At 38.2% G+C, this 14,837-nt stretch overlaps 1 protein-coding gene across 7 annotated transcripts in view; it reads right to left on the bottom strand.

Annotated features, from left to right (window-relative positions):
* Positions 1 to 14,837, bottom strand: part of EPB41L5 (erythrocyte membrane protein band 4.1 like 5) — a 60,938-nt gene that overhangs the window by 26,035 nt on the left and 20,066 nt on the right. For all 7 annotated transcript variants that reach the window (XM_027804439.2, XM_055718378.1, XM_055718377.1 and 4 more), the window contains exons 6-16: positions 13,020 to 13,064; positions 12,662 to 12,714; positions 10,147 to 10,267; positions 9,652 to 9,739; positions 8,940 to 9,028; positions 7,368 to 7,437; positions 6,515 to 6,684; positions 5,376 to 5,482; positions 4,664 to 4,691; positions 2,309 to 2,351; positions 1,137 to 1,252 (exon numbers count right to left, since the gene is read on the bottom strand). In XM_027804439.2, coding sequence (XP_027660240.1) covers positions 1,137 to 1,252; positions 2,309 to 2,351; positions 4,664 to 4,691; positions 5,376 to 5,482; positions 6,515 to 6,684; positions 7,368 to 7,437; positions 8,940 to 9,028; positions 9,652 to 9,739; positions 10,147 to 10,267; positions 12,662 to 12,714; positions 13,020 to 13,064 — 930 coding nt within the window. The remainder of the gene's footprint in view (positions 1 to 1,136; positions 1,253 to 2,308; positions 2,352 to 4,663; positions 4,692 to 5,375; positions 5,483 to 6,514; positions 6,685 to 7,367; positions 7,438 to 8,939; positions 9,029 to 9,651; positions 9,740 to 10,146; positions 10,268 to 12,661; positions 12,715 to 13,019; positions 13,065 to 14,837) is intronic.

Below are 14,837 nucleotides of genomic sequence, written 5' to 3'. Positions count from 1 at the left end.
ACCATGGAAGGAATTGAGCGATCAACAGGATCTCACCATAGACAAGCACAGATTTCAGATACTAGACAAATCAAGGGCAAAAGAAAGAAAACCAGTATTTATCACAGGTTCTGATTGAAATTTCAATAAAATGCAACACATAAAGCAGAATTACCATCCCCTTTATAATCCCAAACCCATAGTATTAGAAGACTTTAATCAAGAAGATTTACAAAATTAAAGTACAGTTGTTATTGCACTGTTGGAAACAGGTATCATTTACTTTTAAGAGGTACTGAAGCAAAGCAGGTTCATATGCCCAACAATGGGAGAAGGACCTTTTCTCTTGAGGGCTGAAACAGCTTAGGATAAGAGCTTTTGTCTTGCTCCATTCCATTGCTGCTGCTCATGAAGTCTTGCAGAAACCAGAAGTACCCTTCTAGGATAAGCCATACTGCCTCTGAATGCACAAGAAGTTGAAAAAGTTAAGATGACATATGCAGAAGTGCTGGCTTGATATTATGTCAGTTTTGGCTTTGAAATACCTTTGCAATACAGAATTACTTTAAGATAAATGATATGTACATTTATCTTCAAACAAATTGTCCTCATTTTGAGATGGATCCAATCTATAAAACTAATACTCTGGTTACATGAAATCAAAGCTCTTATCTTCAGCTTGTGTCATTTTCCTCAAGCTCCCATTCTACCCAAGATAATGAAAAAAATCAGCTTGCCCATTTTAAAAAGCTCAAAAGATGGTTCACAAGGATACTGGTTTACAAGGTTCTGCATTTTGTTAAGGATCAGGCCAAGTCCTTGGGCCCCATGGTACCAAGCAAAGGGTTACAAGGAGTATTATGGCAAATGAGAAGGACCCAGCTCTCTCCAAGGCTTGAAAATGGTGTTCGCAATTTAATCATATCTTCAGCCCCTGAAGAATTTTTCTTTTGGTTGGCAGTGACTAAGCCTGTTGTCCTCACCTCCCCCATACTACATTCACAGCAACAAATCAGCTGCATCACCGTTAACTTGACTGTCAACTTGTGTTAAAGATACAAGGATGGCAGCTTATTTAAGTGCAGATAAAGAAACAGCCAGCCACTTGAATCATGCATAAGCAAGCTAAATTCATTTTCCAGCAAAGCAGAACGTACCACTTCTTGTCTTGCTGGCTGGCTCCTGGGCTCCTTGGGAGGTTTTCTATTTCCACTAAGACTGGGGCAGAAGGAACTGCTGTTAAGACAGGTAGGTTTGGCTTTGCATTCCAGCTCTTTGGAGACAGGATATAAATTAGTTATTATACACACATTAATAAAGTGACGACACGTTACACACAGCAAAACATATCACCACTTCTCCTTATGCACAAAGCTAAAGTGAGGCTGTTGTCTTCCCTTGCTTCCACAGCAACGGATACCTATGCCCAGTCTTTTCCAGTACTGCACACAGTATGAGGATCATAATGAATCCAAAGCTGCTCAAAGATTTCAGTAAAAAGCTACAGCCTGCTGTGTCCAACTCGTTCCTTCTGTAGGTAACAGCAATAAGCTGGCACCTTTGGGTTGCAGGCCTTTGGACTGCCATTTGAAACATAACTACTCCTGAAAAAAACCAACTCCTTTTGCACAGAATGCAAAAAGGCTGAGCAGAGCAGCAATCTATCCATCAGCAGAGATTGAGTATTTTAATGTCAAAACAAACCATAATCCTGTTTCTACCAATATGTGACCCTTTCTGTTGCACTCAGCATCTGAAATGCTCCAGAAAGCGAAATAGGGCCTTTCCAAATTCCAAGTCCTGTTTTTTGATACTCAGAAGCAGCATTACTTTACACTAACATTCCTTTTCAGTGAAACAAGGTGTTCTGTGTACAAGTGCTGAAGGGACAGGTGTCTCCGAGCTCCTTCTCAGACTCAGAGAACACTGATTTTTTTCTAAGAATGCATTTGTCAATTTGCAGGGACATCCCCCTTTCAGAGAAAAAAATACTGTAACCAAGCATCAACATAGGTGTTGATGAATTCCCACACCCCTCCCCCAGACATTATGAACTCTCACACAAAGGTACTCTGTGTACCTATAAAAATCTGTACCTATAAATAGCAGTTTCTATAGTACTGCCCCATGGGGTATCTTCCTTACTCCAGCTAAATTAACTTATTATCTTGCTTGCAAATTAGCAGCCATTTCTTGGCATGCAATTTAGTAGTTAACTGTTTTTAACTTTCAAGTGGTCAATCACTGGATTTTAAGAACAAATAACAAAATCCTCAAATCTGCTGAAATACATGAAAATTGCCTTTAAAAAGAATAAGAGGATCCTTACTTGTGATCCATTAGTTTGGTGGGTAACAGCATTGTTTGCAGTGCTGAAAGACAAAAAGATATTTAAATCAGAATCAGATGAACAAACTATTTTTGCAGGCTGGCAGAGCTGCAAAGATTTTCAGAAAGCACAAAGTGTAACAAAGATCCTTCCATAGTACTTAACTGTTCTCAAAAGAAAACTTAAAAAAACTTATTTTTCAGGTCAGCTGCCTCATTGTAGGTAACTAAGGGTATCACTTTGTTTTTTATTTGTTCAAGCTGCAGTTGTTTAGTTTAGAAACTCTGATTCAGCAGTAAGGCAGGGCACTCATGAAGTAAAACAGATACAGTTTTAGTTAAACACTCAGCAATACATGAGATTGTCGAAACCTCACACACATGCTGTAGATACTATGTTTGTTCCATACTAGGGCTCTTCTGATTTGAAGTTTCAAAGTTTAGCAGAAAAATTCGTAAGTTTCTTCTGTCTGTGTAACCTCTACTGGACTGAATTACTCCTTCTGAGTCTCAAAAGCAGCCATTCAAAATTAGGTGCACAGCAACTCAGCATAGTTTTGATAATAATTTTATCTTATTAATTATGCAATACAGTTAATAAATTAAATAAGACCCACATCCCTAGTTCTGATGATTTCTGAATCTGTAAGAGACATTTCCTATTTTCACACATTTAAGAGACTTAAAAACATTAACACCCTGCACAATAATTATACATTATTAATCTCATGCAAAGCAAACTTTTTTCCAGACTTCTAATCTTTTAAAAAATGGTTCCAGTTGATTTACAGTTTGGACAATAGCTACCCAACCTGACAATTCAAATAGATTTCTGTATCTACTTCAGTGATTCTTCAGAATTATTTTACTTAAATACCATAATGTCATAACAAAACAACCTGTTCCTTGCCTGTTTCCCAACGTCACACTTTCTCTATTGAGAGAACGTGGAGGTTATCACAGATTAGAGCACATTTAACAGAATATTAAGGAACGCCTTCTGGGTGGCACATTCCCCTCTGCTGAGTTAACACAAAAGAATGGAACAACATACATCTTTCATGATGCATTTCAATTAGCAAGGGTTGAGTGTAGAGTTTCAGAAATGGCATAAATTGCTCTGGAGACCAACGTAACAGTGCCACACCTAGGTGCAGATCAGAAGATGGCCGTCTTATCAGAAAGAGAAACTGCATATGAAGTTTCTCTTCCCACTCTCAGAATGACCTAACCAGCATGAAACTCTGAGCAGGGCATGACAACACAGCACGATGAGAGCACTAGATGACAGCACTAGTTAAGCACACAGTCACATTTTGCATGCAGAGGATCCTTAAGCACTTTAATGACACCCAGCTTTGAAGAGTACTTTCCCATTCTATAAAAAGAAGAGACAATACAGGTCACAAAGACAGAGACACTGCCATTAAAGTAACTGCAGCCTTGTCCCCACACTTCCTAGACTTCTCCCCCTCTCATGCAAGAATCAACCTTGCTGCTACAAACAGAAAATGTGTGGCTGTATTAAGCCTGTTCTTTTGAAATGTTATTTCAACGCTCCTTACCCCGCTCCTGAATATCATGATGCTTAATATCTGCAAGTATCTATTTTCTAAAAATAATTTGCCTGCAATCGATCATTGCAATGTTCTTAAGTTATTAGGGCAAAGGACAGAAAACAGAACTGACTTAGTTCCTTCACTACCAGGTAGTTCTTTTTAGCCTGGTTTCCTCTCTTCCCTTAAGGACAGTTATGAAAACTGTACGATTCAGATTCATATAAGTAATTTACATTGCAACAGCAAGTATAAACCTACACAAGCAGAAAGACTCTAGTCTAGGTATAGAAATTAAGAACCAAAAGTCTTCCCTCTCAGTGCTGATCATGAATAATTTAGTATCCATATATAAAATATTTAAGAATATAAAAATAAATGCAAATATAGTACAGAATATGAATTGCTTATTTTACTGTATTTTCCCTGTCTATGTCCTTCACTTGATTATGTATTTTAGTCACATACCCAGAACAGGCAGATTTCAGAAAGAAGACATCCTCACATGCTTTTACCTGATCTCTTTACATGGCAGCACACGAAACTACAGGTCATATCCAGCAAGAATCATAGCTAGTCATAAACAAACCTCTTTGCCTGCTAGTAAGCAAGTCTGGCCAAATCTTCTGTGTGACAGCAACACATGAGCTTTGCTTCGAACAGTAGGTTTTATGTAAAGCAAACAAACACAAAACCCACAGCAAAACCACACTTAAGACCTACGTATAACTAATCCTGTAACACATGCTCAAATACAGGTGGCAAACAAAGAGAAATTTAAATACTGGATTGTATCTTACCTTGTTTCTTCAAGTTTAGCAGCATGTGCTGCAAAAATATAAAGTGTTAATTAAAATTTAAGTTATAATTAGGTTATCAGTTAAATACTCAGTATATTATTAATAAAAATAATCTAGCACTGCCTAAAAGTAGGCAACTAAATGAAGAAAAGGTTACACGTATCCCATGTATAATGTGTAAAAAACAAAATTCTAAATTGGAAAAATAAAAGAAGAATTCTGAAGAGCAAACCAAAGAGTCAGATTTAAGCAAGTATTTAGAAGTATGCACGGGAGGTCACATTTGACCTATACAAGAGCAGGAATAAGAGACAAGGTATCACATGCTGCCAGGGTGTGAAAACAGAGTGCAACTCCTAAGAACAATGAAAAAAAAATCTCAATTGCAAAAATTTCAAACTTGATTCACAAATTTCAAATATTAACATTAATATACTGTTGTTTCCTGGGCCCAAGATTTCCATTGTCATACGGAGACCAACTGTGCAATATTCATGGGTGTTTCACCTGCTAGGCAAGCTATAATTATATGCTCTGGACACAAAGCCTTCTCCGTCAAATACATGTGGACTCCCAAAGCAGCCAAAGAAAACTTGATTTTGAAAATTCAGAAGGGCAAACAGCTACAAGAACTCCTACCCAGAAATTTTAAAGGGTATGAAGACCTGATTCTCACAGTGGATTATACTTCTCAGAATGGAAGGCCTTTTACCTTTCATTTGCAGTGTTCGTCTTGAGTATCTCTTGCTGGGCCTTCTTTCAAAGGATGCCGATCTCCTTGCTTTGTTGGTCTTGGTGGTTTGATACTCTGTTTTCCCACTGATAAAGTAATATAAAAGTAAAAAACAACAAAATAAATCACTTATTTTTAAATGACAGAATACTGACACTGCTCATCAAAACATCACATTTCTATTTTAAATTCATAGATTAATCATCTGATCTCATTTCTATTAAGAATTTCCAAACTTAACACCTTAGAAGGCCTTTCACAAAAAGTTTTACAAGCATCCTAACCTTCACATTTTCCCAAGACCAAAGGCTGAAGCAATGACTCCTTAAACATAAAGCTGCTGAAAAAGCACATTTTCCCTTGGCATATTTCTGTGTTCACAGTGCACGTGGTTTGGGAGAAGGTAAAAATTCTAGGAGAGTAAAGCTTAAGGGTGTTGCCAAAGGTCATAGAGAAACATGGTAATATGACTAAAAACCAGCATCTAGATGCTCTTGTTCCCAGGCAAGTCTTTTTTCCCCCAAGTTTGGCCAGACTCTGCCCCCAGGGCAGTAGCAGCCTCACGTACTGCGGACTCCTTGGTACCACTGATCCTTTCTAGAGCAGACTAGATGGTATTGCTACAGTTGCTGGAAATGGAAGCCAAGTATATACGTATTGCCTGGGGTCATGCCCCACCCCCTTCCATATGTTCTCACCAACTCTGGTGGGGCAACTGACAGCATCCTGCAGACCAGTCTGGGACCACAAGGTATTCCGAAGTCTGTTACATGCTCTGGTAGTGCCTAACATTATCTTGGGCTTCTGAAGTACTACCATCACTCCAACAGCATGTTTTGAGTCAGGAACTCGAGTCAAAAGATGTGCAATGTCCCCAGCTCTGCAAATCTATCATCCACCCTCTACGGTTCATTTAAAAAAAGGCAGGTTTTCAAGATTAAGTGATCTATAAACCACAATGTACCGTAAAACAAATAATGCAACTCACTCATCAAGAAATGAAACTTGCAAGCTATGTCCTAGGTGAAAGAATACCAAGTTCTCTCCCGTTTCCACGCATAACCCAAGAAAAGCCAGAAATGACAGAAGGTAAGTGCTAAATGACAGAAGACACTGACCTGTATCGGAAACGGGATCCTAATCGAATGAAGCCTGATCGACTTGAGCTTTTTTGGACAGGACCTCGGAGCCGGAAGAAGGCGTGATGTTCCACTGCACATTTCCACAAGTGTTTGCAGGCTTTGGGATGATCCAGTCTAAAGACAAAAGTGTGCTCCTGCTCCTTTCCCTTAAACACACAAAACATACTGGTGATTTACAGGGGGCTTTAATAACTCAAAGCTACATAAAAAGCCAAATAAAAGTTTTCTATGAGTTCTGAAACGTATGCTTAATTTTAGGCAGAAAAATTAGCCTTTTCAGTAGCTGCTCCATTGTCTGAAGTTGGAAAGGGCTAGACCCATATATGTAACAGGTCAAACCTCTGAATAACTACAAGTTAAAGACATCATTATAATAAGGAGGTACTTCTCCATGAGGCTAACATGGCCTCACTTCCAAATTGGATCTCCTCAAATTGCCAGTGCTCACATTTTTATTATTTCAGCTCCGAGTAATTTCTTCCCATAGGAACAATTCTGGCACCTGCTTAAGGAATTCATTCCATTAAATATGGTACATGGACTTTTTAAAACTTTCTTACACAATGCATAGTGTTTCCAAATAATCTGGTCTACACTAGTTTCACATGGTGTTCCTCTTTTAAAAACAGCTGAGAAAAAAAGTAATTTGAGCCTACTTATTTTATACTTCAGTCCCCTCACACCCCTCCTCCCCCCAAGTCACAATGAAAAATCTTGCAAGGCATTTGCATTAATTCTCAAAACATAAATATAAAGAAAGATATCAGGAGTATGTAAACGAGTACTGTATAATCAAGACCGAGATGTAACTAAACAGATAGTTATCTACCTGTTCATCATCTTCAACAACAACTAGAGTGAGTTTGTTCTTCTTGAAGTCAAGCCTTGTTATCTTTGGCCTGCAAGACGAACAGAAAAAGCAGCTTACATCTAACTCTGTTAGTAACTCAGAGAGGTTGGTTCAACATGCTGGTCCCAAGCCTCTCAACCAAATACTTTTTTTTCTGCTTTTGTGGATATTTTAAGTTCACGCAGTAGGGCTTGATTATACCGTGGATATCAAATATATCAATTCAAAATTTAACACTTAATTAGAAACCTTAAAGAGAAGAAGTCAGCAACTTCTAAAGAGAAAATTCTATCAGAACTTAAAAATTACTTGAGTTGAAATCAAACTCCACCCATATACTCCTGCTTGCCTACTCTTCCACAAGCCCACAAAATTGAACTCGGAAAGAAACAAAGGCAGGCCAAAATAACCCTGCTTCATCAAAAAAATGTAAATCACAGGAGTTGATCTGAAATATATTGCACAGTGATGACTGTTTCAGAACATCCCAGCCACAGTGAACAACATGAACATGACATGACACAAAAATGCAAACACCTTCCCTCCCTCCTGCCCACCAGAAAAATACCCAGAATTAATAGTGGAGGAACAAGACACACAGATAACATTTCTGCTACAAAGTGAGTAATTATCTGAGAAGGTTTTAAAATTGGACTGAGCTAACGCAAACTAACTATTCACACAATGAAAGTTCACCTCATTATCTGCCTATTCTTTGTGTACAGTTTTGAAAGACTGGATGGATGTTACAGAATAAAGCACTTAAAAATCCATAAATGCCTGTGTACCCAGACCCAAATATGCTAGCTAGAAAGTTCTCTACCTTGTGTTTTATGCAATATAAAGTTCTGTGAAATTTCATCAGAATGCTTCTAAGAAACCATGGGATGTTATTCAATTATTTGACAAAGCAGCATATCTTCACAAAATCTAAAGGAAGCTGTCTATCTCCTGACCATATATAGATCTGGTTTGGGGTGGGGGTCGGTGTGTTTGGTTTTTTGGGTTTTGTTTGTTTGTTTTGCATTAGTTCTTACTGATGGGCAGAAAGGGACATTTCTGCCCTTTACTGGGCACAAAGAGACATTTTCTTAATGAAAAGCCTGCCGAGATGACGTTATACGTAAAAACTGCACTAGTAATACTACTTCTGCCTCTTTTTAAACAGTAAAATGTTAACACTTGGCTACAACATCTGAAGAAGCTTCATTTCACTGATTGAGTGCATATCCTATTTCCAAAGCAATCTAGTGCAAAATACAACAAACACACTATTAAAAAAAATTAAAACACCCCAAAGTTATTCCATCTTTTACTTGACTCTAGCATGTTACACATATACAGCCTATTAACATATCAACCAAGAATGTTAAAAAAAAGGAAGAATATTTTAAGACAACATGAAAACACAGGCTACAGAATATTTCTGCAGGTACCTAGTATTCATGGTACCCTTATGTCCCAAACAAGTTGGGGTTCTTTTTGCAAGTACAAAAGAAACAAAAGACTAAAAATCTAAAATATATTTTAACCTGCAATCAGAGAGCTTACCAGAAAAACAAACCAATTTTTGTGTCTCCTTCAAAGACAAGAACTCCTGTAGGTGTTAGTCCCAGGCTGTAATCATTGCCATCTCTTGCCTAATTGCCACAAAATAAAGATTACGTTCATTTTGGCATTTGACTCTTTATCCAAATTACTGCAGTGATTAATGTAGCTTACTTGCCCAGTGTTACAATTAAACAAATATCTGCTTATTTTATGTAATAAAATCCCCATGTTTCAATGATCTCAATGCAATGGATTTTTCTAGTTGCAACCCTTCAATAAGGCTGACTAAACTGGGAAATTAAAGTTTCTTGATTTGTCTGTGTAATAAGGAGCCCCTTGTGCAGTTCTCCGCACTTCCTTCTCCACAGGAGATCTATTTTTACTTGTAGTTCTTCAGCTGGTAGCTCACTGGACCCCAGCCAATTTTAATTTAATTACTATGATTTTCACATAGCTCCCAGTCTAAATACAAACTGTAGTACATATTGCCACACCAACCACACATTAAACACAGAGCAGATATGCTTGAATTTAAGTTATACCTTCTAGAAACGCATACAATAAAATGCAATGCTGATGCAAAGCCACATCACTTGTTACACAGTTTAGATGAGTATAATATTCCATTTTTTCCCCCTCAAAGCAAAACCAGTATTGGAATGTGGGACAAAACTACCTATCATTTCCAAAGGTCACCATGCTGTAAACGTACCTTGACGATGTGCATGTCTACACCATACATTTCCAGCCACTTAGCTTTGTTTAGGTAATTAGTTTCAGCCTGTGCTGGTGTTTGCCCCCTGAAATAAATTTTTTGCTGTTAGGCTGATGCCTGAAAAAGTACAGAAAGGAAAACTGGTATATGAAGAAAGAAGAAAAGAAATTTCTGAAATTTGTGAAAAACTTAAACACTATTGACACTTGTTTGCTTTCACGAACATTAAGGTCACTTTTGTAAGTTTTAAACTGAAACTGCTGCTGCAAAAATTATGGCATTTCAAGATTCTGTACCTCATCATTTTACTCAGACCTTTGAAAATCTTCATTTTCCACATTATATCCTCTTACAAAATAGGATAGAACCACATTAGAATTATGTTTCTGAACAAGACCATAGAAGAAGCATCAGCATCATCTTTTTAATACATTCTCTTCACAGAAAAGCCAGCGCAAACATCTGGGCAGCATGCACTGAAAGATCTAGTACCTGCATTCCTTCCACTTCTCAAAAATGGCTAGCTCCATCTCTTCAGTCTGAGTGGGAACAAACCTGAACTCAGACACCAGCTCAGGGACATGTTCAGCAGGATCATAGTCTCCAAGTTCAGCTACAAAAGAACAGCCTTGTCAAGCAATGTTCCCAGTAAACACAGTGGATCTCAACAGGAACTTCAGCATAGTTTTCTGGTTAATCTAAAATACTAGATTTCTTTTTGTGTTGTTCCTCCTCCAGTCCTCCCAATACTTGAAGTGTCAACTTTTTCAACATGGAAATTATGGACACTGAACAAACAGTTGTGTTGCCTGCACAAAAGCTTTGCATTAATTTTCACAAAGTGCTATTGATATATTCTTTACCAAGCTTCCTAGAAATGCAAGTTACCAACATCCTTGCAACTCACTTTTTCTTTCTTGTGGAAAGTTTTCAACACTTTTACCAATGAAGTCTCTACTGAGACAACAGCTGACTAAGCTTACAATGGAGTTTTGCCTTGAATTATTAAAACAAAATCTCTTTGAGATTTGAAAAAGCAAAACCAGTTCTGACACTGTTCAAAAAAGTATTTGTCCATTCTAAAAATAATTTTCTGGTTTTATGACCATAAATCTCCCTGTTCTGCTAAAATTACTCTGTCAGGGGCTCAATCCTCCAGCTATTAGTTGTCGCTCTCCTTTTCATCCAAGAACATAATAAATGCCCTACTGGGTCAGTCAAATGGTTCATCTGGTCCATGGCTGCATGCTCAACAGCGGTAATAAGAGATGCTATTTAGGGAGCATACTGGAACAGACTCGTCAATGGGTGTGCCACATCAAAAACACAACTTCCTTTTTCCACCAATGCTAACAAGTCTAGCTTTTACAGACTGATGCACATCTAAAATGCTGAAACTCACAGTTAGAAATCTTTATTAAAATGTCCTGCTTTTCAGAGTCACTAAGCATTTGCTCCTCCCACTGATTTCCAGCAGCTTCTTAATGTTCAGCTCATATCCAAAAAATTAGGAATAAGTCTGTAACTTGGACCTTGGGTTTATGACACAGGCCAATAATTGCTCTGTCTGAGGAAAGAAACTACAGATGTTTGTAGAGGAAAAAAACAGTGACATCTTTGGGAAGACCTGGAAAAGTCAAATAAATACACATAGTATTCCATAGGTACAGAAACTACATGACCTAAAAACCTGTTTCTTGGATTTCTGAACACTTCAAGCATAATAATAGCCTTTTCACCCCCTCCTTTTTTTTTTAAATGCTGACTGAAGAAGTCTGTAGTTCTATAATAATTTACTCCCACTAAAACGCCTGCCTCTGTTGAAAGGAATGCTGTCAAAGCCAGCTTAGGTTCCAGCTGATTTAAATAAAAGTACACAGCTGTCAGACAGTAAGATTAAAGCCCTGCTACAGACCTCATTGTGGAGAGAGGAAAGAAAAGACCAGCACAAAAAGCACTGGATATATGGCCTAATTAGATCACTTTGTTTTTCCAAAAACTTATTCACTGAACCCATATCTTAAGGCTCTAACAATGCTAATATTTTAACTATGGAATGTATTCTAACTGTTTTCCTTTCATACAGAAGAGCAGGTTAAAAAGGCAGGTATCTTCACAGTTTAATCCCAACTATTACCTATACGTGATCAAGGTCATTACTAGTTCCTTCCTGAAGAACAAAATGTGTTTTGGAAAATATCCGTAAGAGAAAACTTCAGTGACTTGGTCCTGTTACCTAATGCCTGCAAAGTACAACAGCACATTGGTTTCTAAGATGAATGTTGTGTAGAAAATTTGTGTGGCATAAAATGCACGGCACATCTCCCAGTTCCCTCTTCATCTCAGAGGGCTGTATAACAGCTTTATAGCAGAGATTCTGGGATTTTTTGTAGACTTATAAACTGGGTTGAATAAAACCATATAGCTATATCCTCCAATAAGGACCCAAAAACCTACTCTAGCAGACAGTTTAAAACTTCAAGCCTCTCTTCTTTCGTGAGTTCCCCTGCTTGAAACCACAACAAACTTCACATTCATTAAGATAACACCCTTATCCAAACAAGAGAAGACACTGGCCATGAAGATCAGTGACGCACAACCTATACAAGCAACTGAAGGTCAGACCACAGCTCTCTGAGAAGCTATGGATGTCTCAGCATGAAAAAAAGTGACCAATGTTACAACATCAAAGCAATTCAGGAAGACTGCAGACCTCGTGTGTTGTGTGAAAGTGGACAGGTTTGCACACAAGCACCTGAGAAAACAAGTTTAGGGCAACACTGTTTATGTTCGGAACCTCCTTGCTCTGTCTCCTCAGGAATCGAGTAATTTTCCATGTACACTCTCAGCAAAATTACAATCAAAAAGAGCTGTGTTTCATACTGGATTGCTAACATCTGGGCAGAACCTATTTTCCTGATATAACAAGGACAGACTAAAAGAGGTAGGAAGAGTCTACACAAAGCTGTTCATGCAACTTCACCCTTCCCGGCTCATACCTACTCACCTTGCATATTATAAGCTGCCAACTGAACAGCTGTGTCAAAAGGACATTCCAATCTGCCATAAGAGAAATGTGTTGTTAAAACCTTAGCTGACACGATTTAGCAGAAAACTCATATACGTGACAGTGAGAAATTGCAAATGTTTGGGATAAGAAAATGAAAAAAGATTAGCAGATTTTCACCAAATTTACAAGAGATAAGCACTATATTATTTAAGCAATCCTCTGCTGCTATTCATGCATAGAAAAGTAATATAATAGTGCATTACTCCACAAAACTTATTAATTAAGCAAATAAAAGTTTAATAAATCCTATGCTAAACTGTAATTGTTTAAAGGGCTATTTATTTGGAATACTTACTTTCCACTAAGAATATCCAGTTTCAGTTGCAGAACAAATAAATACCTGCAGAATTAAATAAGAAATGTTTCACTCAGCCAACAGGAGGAAGTTAGAGCCTGACAAATAAAAATGTTTTCTACTCTTTACATGGGTTTTCAAGACTAAAGAAACTGCATTGTGATCTTTCAAGGCTTCTTCAGTTGGGTTTATATGCTTTACACACATTTCAAATGAAGTAAGCCCAAAATGAGAAGTTGTCGCAAGCTGAACTACAGTGTTGCATGGAAAAAGAAATGGGATACCTAAGTAAGTCTTACTTGTTCTCTTCTGAACCTGCTTGAGCAAAGAACAACTTGCGTCTTCCACATTTTCTTCACTATTCATAGATGTAGCGATCTCATAAGATAATGAATATTTTCAAGCCTCAAAAATAAATGTTCCTAATATGGATTGCTTAGCTAAAATCTAACCCAGAAAGCTGACGCCAAGGTGACAAAAAAATAAACAGTACGCTGCAGCTTTTTCAACTTGTTTACACTTCAGTGCCAACTTCCCTTCACTGCCTTGCTTATTCAGTACTCTTCTTGCCTAGAAACTGGGCAAATATTGAATACCAAGCTGCTATTCCTTTGGTGTGCAACACCAATTCTTCCGATCCAATACCCACAGAGTAGCCCTCTTGCTCCATTATGGTACGCAGCTTTCCTTTAACAGGAGAAAAGGTAGTCTCATCAACTAAAACACTGTCATCTGCGATGGTATCCAGTCTGAATTCGACAACAGTTGAACAGAAGCCTTACCCACAGAGCCAAAGACGAAATCTTCTGTTTCAACATGTGCCTATGTCTCCTTGTACTCACATACAGAGACACGAAACAGACGCAGGCATTCTTCCTACAGGTCCCTTGCAAATCCACAAATACTTTGCCAAACAATTTATAATCAAAAGCCTTTTGAACACTGGCCCCTGTATGAGGAATAAATTTGTTTGGTACTGTCCCTAGATACCAAAAGAATGAGCACAAGCCTGCGGGGTACAGTGGGTGCGACCAGCCCATGCTTATCAGCCACATAACACTTGCAAACAACTCCAGCATACTTTCCGTGCTTAGGCTATGTTAGGATGGCTGACTGGTGGCATCTGATGGGAAGCTGGCAGAAAACATGGGCACACCACACTGGCAGAAACTGGAAAGTGGCTCCAGCTGGGCATACTGCTGCTCAAAAAAAAAGGTGGAAACTTCAGAAAGCCCCTGCTACTGAGACCTGTAACCCGTTGCAGAGCTCCACTGCTTCTTTAAGGCATAAAATTATCTTGAGACAGAAGAAAGACTTGCTGCTGTCCTGTTCTGGGGGATTAGCTAAGCAGATAGACAGGGTTTAAAAGCCCTCAGGTTTCAGGTCTGCCCTGCTAAAACCTGTATAGCAAGGTCTGACTGGCAGAACTCAGTCAGGATGGATGAAAACATTTCATAGTGGTAGGTACAGATGTAGGTCTGAATTTTGTCTATGGTTACTACTTTTAAAGATAGTTAAATGTTTATTCAGGAACACAAATGGTGAGGCAAAACATTCTTCCCAGATCAGCAGGAAAACATTACAGAAAGGCAGTTATAACATTATGTTACTACATGTAAGTATGAAGCTGCACAGGGTACATATGGCTGCAAGGGGTAATGCTACTATAATCTTCCTGGTAGCACTCCTAGGGATTTGGCTAAAGCACAACTTGAACATCCACACGGACATAAACCTGTACAACAAACAAATGCACTTCATGCTCTTACAAATGGCTGAGGGTACGAAGCATCTTCAGCTATCAAGTAATTTTGTTTT

The sequence above is a fragment of the Falco cherrug genome, chromosome 8, assembly GCF_023634085.1.
Source record: "Falco cherrug isolate bFalChe1 chromosome 8, bFalChe1.pri, whole genome shotgun sequence".
NCBI lineage: Eukaryota > Metazoa > Chordata > Aves > Falconiformes > Falconidae > Falco > Falco cherrug.
The sequence above is the reverse complement of the archived record's forward strand: the minus strand, read 5'-3'. Positions and strand labels throughout refer to the sequence as shown.